This window comes from Pleurodeles waltl, chromosome 2_2, assembly GCF_031143425.1.
Source record: "Pleurodeles waltl isolate 20211129_DDA chromosome 2_2, aPleWal1.hap1.20221129, whole genome shotgun sequence".
Taxonomy (NCBI): domain Eukaryota; kingdom Metazoa; phylum Chordata; class Amphibia; order Caudata; family Salamandridae; genus Pleurodeles; species Pleurodeles waltl.
In genome coordinates, this window is record NC_090439.1 from 1,200,027,738 (window position 1) to 1,200,049,452 (window position 21,715).

The window sequence follows — 21,715 nt, forward strand, 5'->3', positions numbered from 1 at the left end:
ATCAAACTAAACTCAGATACCAAAATGATATTAAAACAAATAAAACCATTGCAAGTACAGAAAGGACTCAAAATCATCCGCAGCTACTGTCCTTAAAAACTAGCTTCTATTACTGGAGGTACTAATGCTTTACAGCAAGCAGTCAAATGGTTGTACAAATGCATGATACATTGCTTTAACACCCTCCAGAAATACAGCATTTCAATGTTTAATATTGAATTTGGTCAATTTCAGCTCCAACATGAAACTACTAATGAGTATGTAAAGTTAGGTGTTCTCTGGTGTTGATATCCTGCCTGAACAGAATGGTGTAACATTTGGGGATGAATATACAGCCCAACAGTCCAGCACTAGAAGCCAAGATGGCGAAGATCTCCACGGCCACCATGTACCTGCCTTTAGTGCTGATATAGGCTGGAAAGAAAGAGACCCAGACACTGCAGAACACCAGCATGCTGAATGTGATGAGCTTGGCCTCATTGAATTTATCCGGGAGGTTCCTGGCTAAGAAGGCCACAATGAAGCTGGCCAAGGCCAACAGTCCCATGTACCCAATCACACTGTAGAAGGCAGTGACAGAGCCCTGGTCACACTGCAGGATCATCTTCCCAGTCTCAGATCGTATATCAGTGCCAGGGTGGGGTGGAGCTGTGAGCAGCCAAGAGAGACAGATTGTCACTTCTCCTAGTGTGCAGAAGAGGACAATAGAGCCGGACACTCGGGATCCCAGCCACCTACTTAATCTGCTCCCAGGCCTTGTGGCATTAAAGGCAATGACAACAGTGATGGTTTTTGCTAAAACACAAGACACAGCAATAGTAAAAATAATCCCAAATGCAGCTTGTTGGATCAGACAGGTCCATGTCGCAGGGCGTCCAATAAATAGGAGGGAGCATAGAAAAGCCAAAATTAGGGCAGTGAGGAGTGTGTAGCTGAGATCACGGTTATTAGCCTTCACTATTGGGGTGTCCCGGTGTCTGAGAAAGATTCCCAGCACTCCAACAGTGACAGCAGAGAAGATAATGGCCACAGTGAACAAAATTACGCCAAGTATGTCACTATATGAGAGGAAAACAATGACCCTTTTGTTGCATCCATCCTTCTTGGCATTCGGCCACTGGTCCTCAGGGCACTGCAAACAGTTTTCCATGTCTACAATAAAAAGCAAACAAAATCAGTCATTTCTGCTGTTTCAAACTCTTTAGAAATGGATATTTGGTAATGTGATAAAACATTTATTTTCACATTATTTCAAGAATATTTTGACTATGGATACAAAAGTAGTCAGAAATTAATAATAATGAGTCCATGGGATTGACTACCATACATCAAAGACCATAACGTTAATTGTAAAAACATATCAACAATATATGCCCGCACATACAAACATAGTTGATTACCTGCCACAACCCTGGAACCTTTCTCAGCTGCAACATATGTCTGTGCAGTGACCAGCACGTCAGCTTCTTTTTCCAGAAGCACTTCTAGGCAATAAACAGGTGACTAGAAAAACATCATGATAGATGCTTCAATTTACATGAGAATTCATCATGAAATTCAACATGAAAAAAATTGCATCCATTATCCTACTTATTGCTTCCATAAATGGTGAAATCTGGGGGTTTGGCCATTGTTGTGTTCAGGGCAAGGATATAGGCTGGAAAGAAAGAGACATAGATGGCCTCAACTGAGAAACCTTTGAAGGCAGTCAATGATCAAATGCAGAAGGTGCTAGACTGGGGACAGGATGTATAGTTTAGAAAAAATGCATGATTAATGATATGGAAGACGGCTCACTCTGAAGTAACATCAAGATATATGGAGTGGTGAAAACCACAGAAAAAGATGACTTGTTAAACTTCCTGGCAGATTTGTTCCTCAGTGTGGGTAAACATATGATTGAAAATCCCAGTGGAGTTCCAAAGGGTGCATTGGAGCTACCAGACAACTATAAGAGGCCTCAAGCAGACCACATCCCGTCACTGCCTGTCTGCTGCAGCATCAACACGTCAGAACAATCCTCCAGGCAGCTTAAAAGAGTAATTACTAAATCCATCTTCGCAGATTGCTCTGTTGACACCAGTCCCAAACAAAAGAAGTTCTTGGAACCTAGATCACCCCTCAAGAAATAGGGAATCATTTATGGTCTCTCAGACCCGGCGACAATGCTTATCACAGGGAATGATAAACCTCAGATCTCAATGTTCAAGGTCAATTGGAAGATGTTCTGAATTCTCTTGTCTCTGCAATTTCCCCATAAGGGTTTTCAGATGGAAACAGGAACCTTATTCTCTGACTAGAATTGTACTGGGCACCGAGATAGCATTCCTACTGAGAGATCAGACGTAAAACATTTGCATGGGGAAGGACTGAATTGAATCATTGAGGAACTACATGAAGACAGAGTTAAATCTGGGTCCTCAATTTAGAAAAACATTGTCCTTAATCAACAAACTGCCTGGACATCTATTCCTTTCTTTTCAAAACCATGTTTATTGATATTTAGATAATACTGAGAAATCATGGCAGATACTTTTACAATCAAGTATCTTTATATAAACAGGTCGTCATTGCCCTGATGTAGGAAGAATAGGAATACATCACATACAAACAAACATAAGTTCCCAAATCCCAATACAAACATTTTAGGCTAGAGATAGTTGTAAACCAATGTAAGCAGTGAAAGGCTTAATACATACCATGTTAAAAAAAAGACAGACTGTGGGTTCAATAGAAAAGGCAGGTCATATTTAGGACAAACAAACACTTATTATTACTTATTACTTAGGAAACTTATACACATGCTGCATTGTTAAGTTAGTTGTGCTGAAACACACTAGAGGCCCAAGCCACATTAGAATGAGAGTTTTTCTTCAACATTGCACCAACTGTTGCTTTCAAAATGTTCACTTAGCACGAGCAGGGTGGAACAAAAGGGTGTATCCTGCCTTAGCACAGGGGTCCTAAAAACCACAAGTCATTCATATCGTGCTAAGGGGAACTGTGTAAGGGGAAGATAAGTATTTGCAAGGCAGGGCTACCATGAACCCACGCAACATATAATCTCTTGTTGTGCAGAAAGATAGATATGGTGAATGACGTCAGTGTAACTTACCCACCCATGAGGCCTACAAGTGCACGTGCTTCTTTCCAGAGGCACCTCATTATCTTATCTGTACTGCTTGTAGTTGCTTACGTCAATGTTGAACTCTTGACCACAGTTTTTTGTGGTTTTTACAGTATAAATGCTACTGGTGTTTGAACCAGAACTTTGAACTTCAGTCATGGCTTCTATGTGAGGCTGCCTGTTGTTCACAGCTGAAAATCGATTAAACTTACATTATTTTGTCAAAATGATTTGTTTTATTTTATTAACAGATTTCCCTCTAACATATTGGCGAGCCAGCCAGGAGCTCTACTTTGATCTCACCAACTCCTCGACTAGGGGCCCTGCCTGTCTCCACAAGGTGATTTGTGCACATTTTAAAGAGGTAAGGGAGATGCCTACATTTAAGTACAAATCTCTGATTTCGTGGGGACCGATGGGACTCAGGTGATGGTAGTAAGGTGGACAAAGTACGAGGTCTGTTCCTTTTATTTTATAAAGACATTTACAATTTTGACACTGTAATGTAGGTAATTTTTGTGTTTGCATGCAAGATTGTGTATGAATTGAGATGATATTAAGGGATCCCGGTGGTAAGTCCAGAAGATACAGGGAGCTTGACTAAGTAAGCCAAAAGTGGTCAGGAGTAGTGGTGGACTTGGGGCTGAGCAAACAGTGTATGTTCTAAAGAACACTCATGTCAACCTAACCCAAACCTTAAGTCTGGAAGTCACAATTTGTAGTTGAAAATAGTGAAAAGTTGTCCCCTCTATGAATCCGGAGGGAAGTGGCCAGTAGTATTTTGTTTGCCCTAGTATGAAATTAAGAAGTACTGTGTATGTATGTTAAAATTTACTGTGTATGTATATGCATGTCTAGACAGATATGTGGCCACTTAATAATGTCAATATATAAGTTTGTTATTTAGTGTATAATTTAGGAATAACTATTAGACCTCCTATTCTTATGAAGGTTAAGTTATAACAGTATACTCAAAAGTAAAGTAATTGACTAGATTGGGCAGGTCCCAAAAAAGTCAACTAATTAATTCCACATCCCTGGATTAATTATTCAATTTAATAACGGTCAGGCTGTCGCCCTCTGCAACAGAACTGTCCTTAGGAGATCAGCAATATCATTACCATAGAATTATTTTTTAAGTCAGAAGTTTCTGAATGCCTAGGTATTTATAGTATATCACCCCTAGGCCTAAAAACAACCTACATTGACATAAGAGAAATGCCTGTTAGACAATTATAAAAAAATATTCAAAGAACTAATACAAGGATATTATCCTCCAAGTTAAAAATAGTTTAGTAGCCTCATGAACCCCATAACAAATATTGACACTACTAACTATTATCCCCATTATGAAACTATAGAGCCTGAAGATTGGAGTCTAGATGAATTATCAAATCGTATAGACTGGGACATACACACTTATATTGAAGGTATACAAATAGAAGGAGAATTATCAGCTACTATACATACAAATATATTTAACTACTTTTCTGATAGATGTGAACAGGATCTTCGCATAATTAGAATAAAACAGTTTATTTTGAAATCTACAAAACCTGTTGCAGGTGTCTTTCCAAGAGTAAGGCACTCCTTTAAAGGCCTCTAAAAAAAAAAAATGTTTGAATTTTTTCATGTGTGACACTGGTGCCACCTTGTGGCCAGAAAGTGAATATATTGAAGTTACTGCAATGTTTCAGTGGAACCATTGGCAACAGTCATGTGAATTCCCTGCAATAATAACAGACTCATATTTAGTATTAGACCTCCTACTGTATGCATTTATTAGGAACCTCCCACTGCGGAATTTAGGATATGAGTAATTGTAGGAAAGTACCATCTTGCCTGGCATGTTACCCCCATATTTCACTGTATATATGTTGTTTTAGTTGTATGTGTCACTGGGACCCTGCCAGCCAGGGCCCCTGTTCTCATAAGTGTGCCCTGTATGTGTTACCTGTGTTATGACTAACTGTCTCACTGAGGCTCTGCTATCCAGAACCTCATTGGTTATGCTCTCTCATTTCTTTCCAAATTGTCACTAACAGGCTAGTGACCAATTTTACCAATTTACATTGGCTTACTGTGTAGGAGGCTGGACTGGCTTGTAGTGAGTACCAAGGGGTACTTACACCTTGCACCAGGCCCAGGTATCCCTTATTAGTGTAGAGGGTGTCTAGCAGCTTAGGCTGATAGATAATGGTAGCTTAGCAGAGCAGCTTAGGCTGAACTAGGAGACGTGTGAAGCTACTACAGTACCACAAATGATTATGCACAATATCATAAGAAAACACAATACACAGTTATACTAAAAATAAAGGTACTTTATTTTTATGACAATATGCCAAAAGTATCTCAGTGAGTACCCTCAGTATGAGGATAAGAAATATACACAAGATATATGTACACAATACCAAAAATATGCAGTATAGTCTTAGAAAACAGTGCAAACAGTGTAAAATTACAATAGGATGCAATGTAGGCACATAGGGATAGGGGCAACACAGACCATATACTCCAAAAGTGGAATGTGAATCATGAATGGACCCCAAACCTATGTGACCTTGTAGAGGGTCGCTGGGACTATTAGAAAATAGCAAGGGTTAGAAAAATACCCCACCCCAAGACCCTGAAAAGTGAGTGCAAAGTGCACTGAAGTTCCCCTAAAGACACAGAAGTCGTGATAGAGGGAAAATGCAAGGAAAACACAAATCAGCAGTGCAACAACGATGGATTCCTGACTGAGGGTACCTGTGGAACAAGGGGACCAAGTCCAAAAGTCACAAGCAAGTCGGAGATGGGCAGATGCCCAAGAAATGCCAGCTGTTGGTGCAAAGAAGCTCTTACTAGGCTGAAGAACTGTGAATACTGCAGGAACGACAAGGGCTAGAGACATCCCCTTTGGAGGATGGATCCCCCACGCCTTGGAGAGTCGTGCAGAAGTGTTTTCCCGCCGGATGGACGCTAACAAGCCTTGCTAGCTGCAAATCATGCGTTTAACATTTTTGGATGCTGCTGTGGCCCAGGATGGACCAGGACGGTGCAAATTGGAACAAAAGGTAGAGGGGACGTCGAGCAAGAAAAGGAGCCCTCACAGCAGCAGGTAGCACCCAGAGAAGTGCCAGAAACAGGCAGTAAAAGGATGCGTGAAACGGTGCTCACCTGAAGTCACACAAAGGAGTCCCACGTTGCCGGAGAACAACTTAGGAAGTCGTGCAATGCAGGTTAGAGTGCCGGGGACCCCAGCTTCCGGGTGCACAAAGGATTTCTGCCGGAAGTGCACGGGAGATGGAGAAGTTGCAAAAGTCGCGAAAACCAACAATGCAGTCTGGCGTGGGGAGGCAAGGACTTACCTTCACCAAACTTGGACTGAAGAGTCACTGGACCGTGGGGGTCACTTGGACAGTATTGCTGGATTCGTGGGATCTCGCTCGTCGTCGTGAGAGGAGACCCAAGGGACCGTGATGCAGCTTTTTGGTGCCTGCGTTGGCAGGGGGAAGATTCCGTCGACCCACAGGAGATTTCTGTGAGAAGGTAGCCTCTTTCTAGCCTTGTTACCCCCACTTTTGGCCTGTTTGTGAGTGTATGTCAGGGTGTTTGTCACTGTTTTCACTGTCTCACTGGGATCCTGATAGCCAGGCCTCAGTGCTCATAGTGAAAACACCATGTTTTCAGTATGGTTGTTATGTGTCACTGGGATCCTGCTGGTCAGGACCCCAGTGCTCATAGGTTTGTGGCCTATATGTATGTGTCACTGGGACCCTGTCACACAGGGCCCCAGTGCTCATAGGTGTGCATGTGTATGTTCCCTGTGTGGTGCCTAACTGTCTCACTGAGGCTCTGCTAACCAGAACCTCAGTGGTTATGCTCTCTCATTACTTTCAAATTGTCACTGACAGGCTAGTGACCATTTTTACCAATTTACATTGGCTTACTGGAACACCCTTATAATTCCCTAGTATATGGTACTGAGGTACCCAGGATATTGGGGTTCCAGGAGATCCCTATGGGCTGCAGCATTTCTTTTGCCACCCATAGGGAGCTCTGACAATTCTTACACAGGCCTGCCACTGCAGCCTGAGTGAAATAACGTCCACGTTATTTCACAGCCATTTTACACTGCACTTAAGTAACTTATAAGTCACCTATATGTCTAACCTTTACCTGGTAAAGGTTAGGTGCAAAGTTACTTAGTGTGAGGGCACCCTGGCACTAGCCAAGGTGCCCCCACATTGTTCAGAGCCAATTCACTGAACTTTGTGAGTGCGGGGACACCATTACACGCGTGCACTACATATAGGTCACTACCTATATGTAGCTTCACCATGGTAACTCCGAATATGGCCATGTAACATGTCTATGATCATGGAATTGCCCCCTCTATGCCATCCTGGCATTGTTGGTACAATTCCATGATCCCAGTGGTCTGTAGCACAGACCCTGGTACTGCCAGACTGCCCTTCCTGGGGTTTCACTGCAGCTGCTGCTGCTGCCAACCCCTCAGACAGGCAGCTGCCCTCCTGGGGTCCAGCCAGGCCTGGCCCAGGATGGCAGAACAAAGAACTTCCTCTGAGAGAGGGTGTGACACCCTCTCCCTTTGGAAAATGGTGTGAAGGCAGGGGAGGAGTAGCCTCCCCCAGCCTCTGGAAATGCTTTGTTGGGCACAGATGTGCCCAATTCTGCATAAGCCAGTCTACACCGGTTCAGGGACCCCTTAGCCCCTGCTCTGGCGCGAAACTGGACAAAGGAAAGGGGAGTGACCACTCCCCTGACCTGCACCTCCCCTGGGAGGTGTCCAGAGCTCCTCCAGTGTGCTCCAGACCTCTGCCATCTTGGAAACAGAGGTGCTGCTGGCACACTGGACTGCTCTGAGTGGCCAGTGCCACCAGGTGACGTCAGAGACTCCTTGTGATAGGCTCCTTCAGGTGTTAGTAGCCTTTCCTCTCTCCTAGGTAGCCAAACCCTCTTTTCTGGCTATTTAGGGTCTCTGTCTCTGGGGAAACTTTAGATAACGAATGCATGAGCTCAGCCGAGTTCCTCTGCATCTCCCTCTTCACCTTCTGATAAGGAAACGACCGCTGACCGCGCTGGAAGCCTGCAAACCTGCAACATAGTAGCAAAGACGACTACTGCAACTCTGTAACGCTGATCCTGCCGCCTTCTCGACTGTTTTCCTGCTTGTGCATGCTGTGGGGGTAGTCTGCCTCCTCTCTGCACCAGAAGCTCCGAAGAAATCTCCCGTGGGTCGACGGAATCTTCCCCCTGCAACCGCAGGCACCAAAAAGCTGCATTACCGGTCCCTTGGGTCTCCTCTGAGCACGACGAGCGAGGTCCCTCGAATCCAGCGACACCGTCCAAGTGACCCCCACAGTCCAGTGACTCTTCAGCCCAAGTTTGGTGGAGGTAAGTCCTTGCCTCACCTCGCTGGGCTGCATTGCTGGGAACCGCGACTTTGCAAGCTACTCCGGCCCCTGTGCACTTCCGGCGGAAATCCTTCGTGCACAGCCAAGCCTGGGTCCACGGCACTCTAACCTGCATTGCACGACTTTCTAAGTTGGTCTCCGGCGACGTGGGACTCCTTTGTGCAACTTCGGCGAGCACCGTTTCACGCATCCTCGTAGTGCCTGTTTCTGGCACTTCTCCGGTGCTACCTGCTTCAGTGAGGGCTCTTTGTCTTGCACGACGTCCCTTCTCTCTGCAGGTCCAATTTGCGACCTCCTGGTCCCTGCTGGGCCCCAGCAGCGTCCAAAAACGCCAAACGCATGATTTGCGTGTAGCAAGGCTTGTTGGCGTCCATCCGGCGGGAAAACACTTCTGCACGACTCTCACAGGTGGGGTGGATTCATCCTCCAAAGGGGAAGTCTCTAGCCCTTGTCGTTCCTGCAGTATTCACAGTTCTTCAGCCTAGTAAGAGCTTCTTTGCACCAACCGCTGGCATTTCTTGGGCATCTGCCCATCTCCGAGCTGCTTGTGACTTTTGGACTTGGTCCCCTTGTTCCACAGGTACCCTCAGTCAGGAATCCATCGTTTTTGCATTGCTGATTTGTGTTTTCCTTGCATTTTCCCTCTAACACGACTATTTTGTCCTTAGGGGAACTTTAGTGCACTTTGCACTCACTTTTCAGGGTCTTGGGGAGGGTTATTTTGCTAACTCTCACTATTTTCTAATAGTCCCAGCGACCCTCTACAAGGTCACATAGGTTTGGGGTCCATTCGTGGTTCGCATTCCACTTTTGGAGTATATGGTTTGTGTTGCCCCTATCCCTATGTTTCCCCATTGCATCCTGTTGTAACTATACATTGTTTGCACTGTTTTCTAAGACTATACTGCATATTTTTGCTATTGTGTATATATATCTTGTGTATATTTCCTATCCTCTCACTGAGGGTACACTCTAAGATACTTTGGCATATTGTCATAAAAATAAAGTACCTTTATTTTTAGTATAACTGTGTATTGTGTTTTCTTATGATATTGTGCATATGACACTAAGTGGTACTGTAGTAGCTTCACACGTCTCCTAGTTCAGCCTAAGCTGCTCTGCTAAGCTACCATTATCTATCAGCCTAAGCTGCTAGACACCCTATACACTAATAAGGGATAACTGGGCCTGGTGCAAGGTGCAAGTACCCCTTGGTACTCACTACAAGCCAGTCCAGCCTCCTACATTGGTTGTGCAGCGACGGGATAAGTGCTTTGAGACTACTTACCACTCTTGTCATTGTACTTTTCATAAGAGAAAAATATACAAAACAAGGTCAGTGTATATACACATAGCCAAAAAGTTTTGCATTTCCTCTTTTCACTCTTTTCTAAGTGCTGAAAAGTACTTCTAAACTTTCAAAAAGTTCTTAAAAAGTTTTAAAAGTTTTTTTTTCTATCTTTCCAAAAAGTTCTGAAAACTTTTTTATCTTTTACTATCACTTTAACTCTCTCTAAAAAATGTCTGGCACAGGCCAAAAAGTTGAACTGTCCAAACTTGCATATGATCACCTTAGCTGGAAAGGAGCAAGGAGTCTCTGCATAGAGAGAGGTTTGAGTGTAGGGAAGAATCCTTCCTTAGAACTGTTAATTAATATGCTTAGAGTACAGGATAAGGCCATAAGTGCCCAATCTGTAGAAAAAGTAGCTAATGGTTCTCAATCTGATCCAGGGACTCCCCCAGGAAAAGGTTCAGGAAAGAAACTTCTCAGCCTGCCCATTACTAGACAGTCTAGCATAGTTGGTACAGAGGTTGAATCACATCATACTGATGATGTGCTCTCACATTATACTGGTAGCCAAGCTGTTAGGGTGCCCTCTGTAAGGGACAGGTCTCCTTCTGTTCATTCCCATCATACCTCTGTATCTAGAAATGTCCCTCCCACCCACCCTGATGACAGATTGTTAGAAAGGGAGCTCAATAGATTGAGAGTGGAGCAAACCAGACTGAAGCTCAAGAAGCAACAGCTGGATTTGGATAGACAGTCTTTAGAAATAGAGAGGGAAAGACAGAAGATGGGTTTAGATACCCATGGTGGCAGCAGCAGTATTCCCCATAGTCATCCTGCAAAAGAGCATGATTCCAGGAATCTGCATAAGATAGTTCCCCCTTACAAGGAGGGGGATGACATTAACAAGTGGTTTGCTGCACTTGAGAGGGCCTGTGCTGTACAGGATGTCCCTCAAAAGCAGTGGGCTGCTATCCTATGGCTATCATTTAGTGGAAAAGGTAGGGATAGGCTCCTTACTGTAAAAGAAAATGATGCCAATAATTTCCAAGTTCTTAAGAATGCACTCCTGGATGGTTATGGCTTAACCACTGAACAGTACAGGATAAAGTTCAGAGAGACCAAAAAGGAGTCTTCACAAGACTGGGTTGATTTCATTGACCATTCAGTGAAGGCCTTGGAGGGGTGGTTACATGGCAGTAAAGTTACTGATTATGAAAGCCTGTATAACACAATCCTGAGAGAGCATATACTTAATAATTGTGTGTCTGATTTGTTGCACCAGTACCTGGTAGACTCTGATCTGACCTCTCCCCAAGAATTGGGAAAGAAGGCAGACAAATGGGTCAGAACAAGGGTGAACAGAAAAGTTCATACAGGGGGTGACAAGGATGGCAATAAGAAGAAAGATGGTGAAAAATCTCAAGGTAAGCATGGGGATAAGGGTAAAACCAAAGATCCCACTTCAAATCTTAAACACTCTTCAGAGGGTGGGGATAAAACAAATTCTTCCTCTTCTTCCCAACCTGCACACATTAAAAAGCCTTGGTGCTTTGTGTGTAAAAATAGAGGCCATAGGCCAGGGGATAAGTCCTGTCCAGGTAAACCCCCTGAGCCTACCACCACTAATACATCAAGCTCTAGTGCCCCTAGCAGTAGTGGTACTAGTGGTGGGACTGCTGGCAACAGTCAAGCAAAGGGTGTAGTTGGGTTCACTTATGGGTCCATAGTGGAAACTGATGTACTCAGTCCCAAGACAGTTTCTGTCACACCTAGTGGCATTGGCCTTGCCACACTGGCTGCTTGTCCCCTTACAATGGATAAGTACAGGCAGACAGTTTCAATAAATGGTGTTGAGGCCTTGGCCTACAGGGACACAGGTGCCAGTTTCACTTTGGTGACTGAAAACCTAGTGCCTCCTGAACAACACATCATTGGACAACAGTATAAGATTATTGATGTCCATAACTCCACTAAGTTTCTTCCCTTAGCTATAATTCAGTTTAGTTGGGGTGGAGTTACTGGCCCTAAGCAGGTGGTGGTATCACCTAGCTTACCTGTAGACTGTCTCTTAGGTAATGACCTAGAGGCCTCAGGTTGGGCTGATGTAGAGTTTTATGCCCATGCAGCCATGCTGGGCATCCCTGAGGAATTGTTCCCTCTCATTTCAAGTGAAATGAAAAAGCAAAGGAGAGAAGGCCTGAAAACTCAGGATCCCTCTCCATCAACAGGTAAAAAGGGTATCACAGTATCCCCTAACCACCCTACCATTCAGGATACTATTCCTGTGGTGGGAGAAACCTCTCCTGGGGTGGCACCTGTTCCAAGGGAATCATCAGCTGTCAAAGCTGGACTCCCTGAGGTGGAAGTACCTCTCTGTGGGATAACTAACATTGGTGAGAAAAACAGCACCATTTTAGTTAACATGGAGCATCCCTCCAACCCTCCCAGAGAAACTTTAGTGCAGAAACCCTGCACTACCTCACAACACTTAGGACAGCATCCCTGCCCTAGTGTGGAGCTCATAGGACAGCATCCCTGCCCTGCTCCAACTCAAGAGAAACAGCATCCCTGTTCTCTCTTCCAGCCAGATGGACAACGTTTTTGCCCAGCTATGGCTTTTCTGAGACAGCATCCCTGTCTGGCATTTCCATCACTACAAATAGGTTCAGTGGACAATTCCCACTGCTCGAAACTAAAACTTACTGATAGAAACTCTGAAAATACATCTTCACATTGTTGCTTAGCTAAAAAACTTCAAACAGGGTGGTTTACATCCCCACAGGGAAGTAACCATATAGTGGATGATAAAGGGAGTAACCAGTCTATTGCAGAGCTACTCTCTACTTATCACCACTGAGACAATAAAGTCTCAACTGGCCAAGGTTAGCCTTATTGTCCTTCGTTTGGGGGGGGGTTTTGTGAGAAGGTAGCCTCTTTCTAGCCTTGTTACCCCCACTTTTGGCCTGTTTGTGAGTGTATGTCAGGGTGTTTGTCACTGTTTTCACTGTCTCACTGGGATCCTGATAGCCAGGCCTCAGTGCTCATAGTGAAAACACCATGTTTTCAGTATGGTTGTTATGTGTCACTGGGATCCTGCTGGTCAGGACCCCAGTGCTCATAGGTTTGTGGCCTATATGTATGTGTCACTGGGACCCTGTCACACAGGGCCCCAGTGCTCATAGGTGTGCATGTGTATGTTCCCTGTGTGGTGCCTAACTGTCTCACTGAGGCTCTGCTAACCAGAACCTCAGTGGTTATGCTCTCTCATTACTTTCAAATTGTCACTGACAGGCTAGTGACCATTTTTACCAATTTACATTGGCTTACTGGAACACCCTTATAATTCCCTAGTATATGGTACTGAGGTACCCAGGATATTGGGGTTCAAGGAGATCCCTATGGGCTGCAGCATTTCTTTTGCCACCCATAGGGAGCTCTGACAATTCTTACACAGGCCTGCCACTGCAGCCTGAGTGAAATAACGTCCACGTTATTTCACAGCCATTTTACACTGCACTTAAGTAACTTATAAGTCACCTATGTGTCTAACCTTTACCTGGTAAAGGTTAGGTGCAAAGTTACTTAGTGTGAGGGCACCCTGGCACTAGCCAAGGTGCCCCCACATTGTTCAGAGCCAATTCACTGAACTTTGTGAGTGCGGGGACACCATTACACGCGTGCACTACATATAGGTCACTACCTATATGTAGCTTCACCATGGTAACTCCGAATATGGCCATGTAACATGTCTATGATCATGGAATTGCCCCCTCTATGCCATCCTGGCATTGTTGGTACAATTCCATGATCCCAGTGGTCTGTAGCACAGACCCTGGTACTGCCAGACTGCCCTTCCTGGGGTTTCACTGCAGCTGCTGCTGCTGCCAACCCCTCAGACAGGCAGCTGCCCTCCTGGGGTCCAGCCAGGCCTGGCCCAGGATGGCAGAACAAAGAACTTCCTCTGAGAGAGGGTGTGACACCCTCTCCCTTTGGAAAATGGTGTGAAGGCAGGGGAGGAGTAGCCTCCCCCAGCCTCTGGAAATGCTTTGTTGGGCACAGATGTGCCCAATTCTGCATAAGCCAGTCTACACCGGTTCAGGGACCCCTTAGCCCCTGCTCTGGCGCGAAACTGGACAAAGGAAAGGGGAGTGACCACTCCCCTGACCTGCACCTCCCCTGGGAGGTGTCCAGAGCTCCTCCAGTGTGCTCCAGACCTCTGCCATCTTGGAAACAGAGGTGCTGCTGGCACACTGGACTGCTCTGAGTGGCCAGTGCCACCAGGTGATGTCAGAGACTCCTTGTGATAGGCTCCTTCAGGTGTTAGTAGCCTTTCCTCTCTCCTAGGTAGCCAAACCCTCTTTTCTGGCTATTTAGGGTCTCTGTCTCTGGGGAAACTTTAGATAACGAATGCATGAGCTCAGCCGAGTTCCTCTGCATCTCCCTCTTCACCTTCTGATAAGGAAACGACCGCTGACCGCGCTGGAAGCCTGCAAACCTGCAACATAGTAGCAAAGACGACTACTGCAACTCTGTAACGCTGATCCTGCCGCCTTCTCGACTGTTTTCTTGCTTGTGCATGCTGTGGGGGTAGTCTGCCTCCTCTCTGCACCAGAAGCTCCGAAGAAATCTCCCGTGGGTCGACGGAATCTTCCCCCTGCAACCGCAGGCACCAAAAAGCTGCATTACCGGTCCCTTGGGTCTCCTCTCAGCACGACGAGCGAGGTCCCTCGAATCCAGCGACACCGTCCAAGTGACCCCCACAGTCCAGTGACTCTTCAGCCCAAGTTTGGTGGAGGTAAGTCCTTGCCTCACCTCGCTGGGCTGCATTGCTGGGAACCGCGACTTTGCAAGCTACTCCGGCCCCTGTGCACTTCCGGTGGAAATCCTTTGTGCACAGCCAAGCCTGGGTCCACGGCACTCTAACCTGCATTGCACGACTTTCTAAGTTGGTCTCCGGCGACGTGGGACTCCTTTGTGCAACTTCGGCGAGCACCGTTTCACGCATCCTCGTAGTGCCTGTTTCTGGCACTTCTCCGGGTGCTACCTGCTTCAGTGAGGGCTCTTTGTCTTGCTCGACGTCCCTTCTCTCTGCAGGTCCAATTTGCGACCTCCTGGTCCCTGCTGGGCCCCAGCAGCGTCCAAAAACGCCAAACGCACGATTTGCGTGTAGCAAGGCTTGTTGGCGTCCATCCGGCGGGAAAACACTTCTGCACGACTCTCACAGGCGGGGGGGATCCATCCTCCAAAGGGGAAGTCTCTAGCCCTTGTCGTTCCTGCAGTATTCACAGTTCTTCAGCCTAGTAAGAGCTTCTTTGCACCAACCGCTGGCATTTCTTGGGCATCTGCCCATCTCCGAGCTGCTTGTGACTTTTGGACTTGGTCCCCTTGTTCCACAGGTACCCTCAGTCAGGAATCCATCGTTTTTGCATTGCTGATTTGTGTTTTCCTTGCATTTTCCCTCTAACACGACTATTTTGTCCTTAGGGGAACTTTAGTGCACTTTGCACTCACTTTTCAGGGTCTTGGGGAGGGTTATTTTGCTAACTCTCACTATTTTCTAATAGTCCCAGCGACCCTCTACAAGGTCACATAGGTTTGGGGTCCATTCGTGGTTCGCATTCCACTTTTGGAGCATATGGTTTGTGTTGCCCCTATCCCTATGTTTCCCCATTGCATCCTGTTGTAACTATACATTGTTTGCACTGTTTTCTAAGACTATACTGCATATTTTTGCTATTGTGTATATATATCTTGTGTATATTTCCTATCCTCTCACTGAGGGTACACTCTAAGATACTTTGGCATATTGTCATAAAAATAAAGTACCTTTATTTTTAGTATAACTGTGTATTGTGTTTTCTTATGATATTGTGCATATGACACTAAGTGGTACTGTAGTAGCTTCACACGTCTCCTAGTTCAGCCTAAGCTGCTCTGCTAAGCTACCATTATCTATCAGCCTAAGCTGCTAGACACCCTATACACTAATAAGGGATAACTGGGCCTGGTGCAAGGTGCAAGTACCCCTTGGTACTCACTACAAGCCAGTCCAGCCTCCTACAATTTCTTCGCAGCTTCTGATGCAGAGAGGAGGCAGACTACCCCCACAGGATGCACACCAAGAAAAACAGTCGAGAAGGCAGCAGGAGCGGCGTTACAATGTTGCAGTAGTCGTCTTAGCTACTTTGTTGCAGTTTTGCAGGCTTCCAGCGCGGTCAGCAGTCGATTTCTTGGCAGAAGGTGAAGAGGGAGATGCAGAGGAACTCTGATGAGCTCTTGCATTCGTTATCTGAGGAATCCCCAAAGAAAGAGACCCTAAATATCCAGAAAAGAGGGTTTGGCTACTTAGGACAAAGGATAGGCTAGCAACACCTGAAGGAGCCTATCAGAAGGAGTCTCTGACGTCAGCAGAGGGCACTGGCCACTCAGAGCAGTCCAGTGTGCCAGCAGCACCTCTGTTTCCAAGATGGCAGAGGTCTGGAGCACACTGGAGGAGCTCTGGGCACCTCCCAGGGGAGGTGCAGGTCAGGGGAGTGGTCACTCCCCTTTCCTTTGTCCAGTTTCGCGCCCAGGCAAGGCTGAGGGGTCCCTGAACCGGTGTAAACTGGCTTATGCAGAATTGGGCACCTCTGTGCCCAACAAAGCATTTCCAGAGGCTGGGGGAGGCTACTCCTCCCCTGCCTTCACACCATTTTCCAAAGGGAGAGGGTGTAACACCCCCTCTCTGAGGAAGTCCTTTGTTCTTCCATCCTGGGCCAGGCCTGGCTGGACCCCAGGAGGGCAGAAGCCTGTCTGTGGGGTTGGCAGCAGCTGCAGTGTAACCCCAGAAAAGGCAGTTTGGCAGTACCAGGGTCTGTGCTACAGACCACTGGGAGCATGGAATTGTGCCAACTATGCCAGGATGGTATAGAGGGGGCAATTCCATGATCTTAGACATGTTACATGGCCATATTCGGAGTTACCATTGTGAAGCTACACATAGGTAGTGACCTATGTGTAGTGCACGCATATAATGGTGTCTCCAGCACTCACAAAGTCGGGGAATTTGCCCTGAACAATGTGGGGGCACCTTGGCTAGTGCCAGGGTGCCCACACACTAAGTAACTTTGCACCTAACCTTTACCAGGTAAAGGTTAGACATATAGGTGACTTATAAGTTACTTAAGTGCAGTGTAAAATGGCTGTGAAATAACGTGGACGTTATTTCACTCAGGCTGCAGTGGCAGGCCTGTGTAAGAATTGTCAGAGCTCCCTATGGGTGGCAAAAGAAATGCTGCAGCCCATAGGGATCTCCTGGAACCCCAATACCCTGGGTACCTCAGTACCATATACTAGGGAATTATAAGGGTGTTCCAGTAAGCCAATGTGAATTGGTAAAATTGGTCACTAGCCTGTTAGTGACAATTTAAAAGTAATGAGAGAGAATAACCACTGAGGTTCTGGTTAGCAGAGCCTCAGTGAGACAGTTAGGCACCACACAGGGAACACATACATGCACACCTATGAGCACTGGGGTCCTGTGTGACAGTGTCGCAGTGACACATACATATAGGCCACAACCTTATGAGCACTGGGGTCCTGACTAGCAGGGTCCCAGTGACACATAACAAACATAATGAAAACATAGTGTTTTCACTATGAGCACTGGGGCCTAGCCATCAGGATCCCAGTGAGACAGTGAAAACAGTGACAAACATCCTGACATACACTCACAAACAGGACAAAAGTGGGGGTAACAAGGCTAGAAAGAGGCTACCTTCTCACACAACCCCCCCCCAAACGAAGGGCAATAAGGCTAACCTTGGCCAGTTGAGACTTTATTGTCTAAGTGGTGATAAGTAGAGAGTAGCTCTGCAATAGACTGGTTACTCCCTTTATCATCCACTATATGGTTACTTCCCTGTGAGGATGTAAACCACCCTGTTTGAAGTTTTGTAGCTAAGCAACAATGTGAAGATGTATTTTCAGAGTTTCTATCAGTAAGTTTTAGTTTAGAGCAGTGGGAATTGTCCACTGAACCTATTTGTAGTGATGGAAATGCCAGACAGGGATGCTGTCTCAGAAAAGCCATAGCTGGGCAAAAACTTTGTCCATATGGCTGGAAGAGAGAACAGGGATGCTGTTTCTCTTGAGTTGGAGCAGGGCAGGGATGCTGTCCTATGAGCTCCACACTAGGGCAGGGATGCTGTCCTAAGTGTTGTGAGGCAGTGCAGGGTTTCTGCACTAAAGTTTCTCTGGGAGGGTTGGAGGGATGCTCCATGTTAACTAAAATGGTGCTCTTTTTGTCACCAATGTTAGTTATCCCACAGAGAGGTACTTCTACCTCAGGGAGTCCAGCTTTGCCAGCTGATGATTCCCTTGGAACAGGTGCCACCCCAGGAGAGGTTTCTCCCACCACAGGAATGATATCCTGAATGGTAGGGTGGTTAGGGGATACTGTGATACCCTTTTTACCTGTTGATGGAGAGGGATCCTGAGTTTTCAGGCCTTCTCTCCTTTGCTTTTTCATTTCAGTAGAAATGAGAGGGAACAATTCCTCAGGGATGCCCAGCATGGCTGCATGGGCATAAAACTCTACATCAGCCCAACCTGAGGCCTCTAGGTCATTACCTAAGAGACAGTCTACAGGTAAGCTAGGTGATACCACCACCTGCTTAGGGCCAGTAACTCCACCCCAACTAAACTGAATTATAGCTAAGGGAAGAAACTTAGTGGAGTTATGGACATCAATAATCTTATACTGTTGTCCAATGATGTGTTGATCAGGGTGCACTAGGTTTTCAGTCACCAAAGTGATACTGGCACCTGTGTCCCTGTAGGCCAAGGCCTCAACACCATTTATTGAAACTGTCTGCCTGTACTTATCCATTGTAAGGGGACAAGCAGCCAGTGTGGCAAGGCCAATGCCACTAGGTGAGACAGAAACTGTCTTGGGAGTGACTACCCCAGTTTCTACTATGGACCCAAAAGTGAACCCAACTACACCCTTAACTTGACTGTTGCCAGCAGTCCCACCACTAGTACCACTACTGCTAGGGGCACTAGAGCTTGATGTATTAGTGGTGGTAGGCTCAGGGGGTTTACCTGGACAGGACTTATCCCCTGGCCTATGGCCTCTGTTTTTACACACAAAGCACCAAGGCTTTATTATGTGTGCAGGTTGAGAAGAAGAGGAAGAATTAGTTTTATCCCCACCCTCTGAAGAGTGTTTAAGATTTGAAGTGGGATCTTTGGTTTTACCCTTATCCCCATGCTTATCTTGAGATTTTTCACCATCTTTCTTCTTATTGCCATCTTTGTCACCCCCTGTATGAACTTTTCTGTTCACCCTTGTTCTGACCTATTTGTCTGCCTTCTTTCCCAATTCTTGGGGAGAGGTCAGATCAGAGTCTACCAGGTACTGGTGCAACAAATCAGACACACAATTATTAAGAATATGCTCTCTCAGGATTGTGTTATACAGGCTTTCATAATCAATAACTTTACTGCCATGTAACCACCCCTCCAAGGCCTTCACTGAATGGTCAATGAAATCAACCCAGTCTTGTGAAGACTCCTTTTTGGTTTCTCTGAACTTTATCCTGTATTGTTCAGTGGTTAAGCCATAACCATCCAGGAGTGCATTCTTAAGAACTGTAAAATTATTGGCATCACTTTCTTTCACAGTAAGGAGCCTATCCCTACCTTTTCCACTAAATGATAGCCATAGGATAGCAGCCCACTGCCTTTGAGGGACATCCTGTACAACACAGGCCCTCTCAAGTGCAGCAAACCACTTGTTAATGTCATCCCCCTCCTTATAAGGGGGAACTATCTTGTGCAGATTCCTGGAATCATGCTCTTTTGCAGGATGACTATGGGGAATACTGCTGCTGCCACCATGGGTATCTAAACCCAACTTCTGTCTTTCCTTCTCTAATTCAAAAGACTGTCTATCCAAATCCAGCTGTTGCTTTTTAAGCTTCAGTCTGGTTTGTTCCACCCTCAACTTATTGAGTTCCCTCTCTAACATTCTGTCATCAGGGTTGGTGGGAGGGACATTCCTAGAAACAGAGGTATGATGGGAATGAACAGAAGGAGACCTGTCCCTTACAGAAGCCACCCTAACAGCTTGGTTAACAGAAACATTACTACCAGTATGGTGAGAATACATGCTTTTGCTATGATGTGAGACAACACTATTTGTATGGTGTGGCTCATCATCATTCCCAACTATGCTAGACTGTCTAGTAATGGGCAGGCTAGGAAGTTTCTTTCCTGAATCTTTTCCTGGGGGAGACCCTGAATCAGATTGAGAACTATTAGGTACTTTTTCAACAGATGAGGTACCTATGGCCTTATCCTGTTCTCTAAGCATGTTAAGTAACAGTTCCAAGGAAGGATTCTTCCCTACACTCAAACCTCTCCCTATACAGAGACTCCTTGCTCTTTTCCAGCTAAGGTTGTCATATGCAAGTTTGGACAGATGAACATTTTGGCCTGTGCCAGACATTTTTAGAGAGAAAAAGTGATAGAAAAAGAGAAAAAAGTTTTCAGAACTTTTTTGAAAGACAGAAAAAACTTTTTAAACTTTTAAGAACTTTTTGAAAGTTTAGAAGTACTTTTCAGCACTTAGAAAAGAGTGAAAAGAGGAAATGCAAAACTTTTTGGCTATGTGTATATACACTGACCTTGTTTTGTATATTTTTCTCTTATGAAAAGTACAATGACAAGAGTGGTAAGTAGTCTCAAAGCACTTATCCCACCACTGCACAACCAATGTAGGAGGCTGGACTGGCTTGTAGTGAGTACCAAGGGGTACTTGCACCTTGCACCAGGCCCAGTTATCCCTTATTAGTGTATAGGGTGTCTAGCAGCTTAGGCTGATAGATAATGGTAGCTTAGCAGAGCAGCTTAGGCTGAACTAGGAGACGTGTGAAGCTACTACAGTACCACTTAGTGTCATATGCACAATATCATAAGAAAACACAATACACAGTCATACTAAAAATAAAGGTACTTTATTTTTATGACAATATGCCAAAGTATCTTAGAGTGTACCCTCAGTGAGAGGATAGGAAATATACACAAGATATATATACACAATAGCAAAAATATGCAGTATAGTCTTAGAAAACAGTGCAAACAATGTATAGTTACAATAGGATGCAATGGGGAAACATAGGGATAGGGGCAACACAAACCATATACTCCAAAAGTGGAATGCGAACCACGAATGGACCCCAAACCTATGTGACCTTGTAGAGAGTCGCTGGGACTATTAGAACATAGTGAGAGTTAGAAAAATAACCCTCTTCAAGACCCTGAAAAGTGAGTGCAAAGTGCACTAAAGTTCCCCTAAGGACAAAGAAGTCGTGTTAGAGGAATAATGCAGGAAAGACACAAACCAGCAATGCAACAACTGTGGATTTCCAATCTAGGGTACCTGTGGAACAAGGGGACCAAGTCCAAAAGTCACAAGCAAGTCGGAGATGGGCAAATGCCCAGGAAATGCCAGCTGCGGGTGTAAAGAAGCTTCTACTGGACAGAAGAAGCTGAGGTTTCTGCAAGAACGAAAAGGGCTAGAGACTTCCCCTTTGGTGGACGGATCCCACTTGCCGTGGAGAGTTGTGCAGAAGTATTTTCCCGCCGAAAGAACGCCAACAAGCCTTGTTAGCTGCAAATCGTGCAGTTAGCGTTTTTGGATGCTGCTGAGGCCCAGGAGGGACCAGGAGGTCGCAAATTGGACCAGCAGAGAGAGGGGACATCGAGCAAGACAAGGATCCCTCTCTGGAGCCGGTAGCACCCGGAGAAGTGCCAAAAACAGGCACTACAAGGATGCGTGAAACAGTGCTCGCCGAAGTTGCACAAAGGAGTCCCCTGTCGCCGGAGACCAAC

General features: G+C 45.7%; 1 protein-coding gene across 1 annotated transcript in view; it reads right to left on the reverse strand.

Annotated features, from left to right (window-relative positions):
• Positions 1 to 240: 240 nt before the first annotated feature.
• The window catches only part of LOC138279442 (vomeronasal type-2 receptor 26-like), a 344,592-nt gene continuing 323,117 nt past the window's right edge, over positions 241 to 21,715 (reverse strand). The window contains exon 7 of the mRNA XM_069219404.1: positions 241 to 1,152. Coding sequence (XP_069075505.1) covers positions 251 to 1,152 — 902 coding nt within the window. The 3' untranslated portion in view covers positions 241 to 250. The remainder of the gene's footprint in view (positions 1,153 to 21,715) is intronic.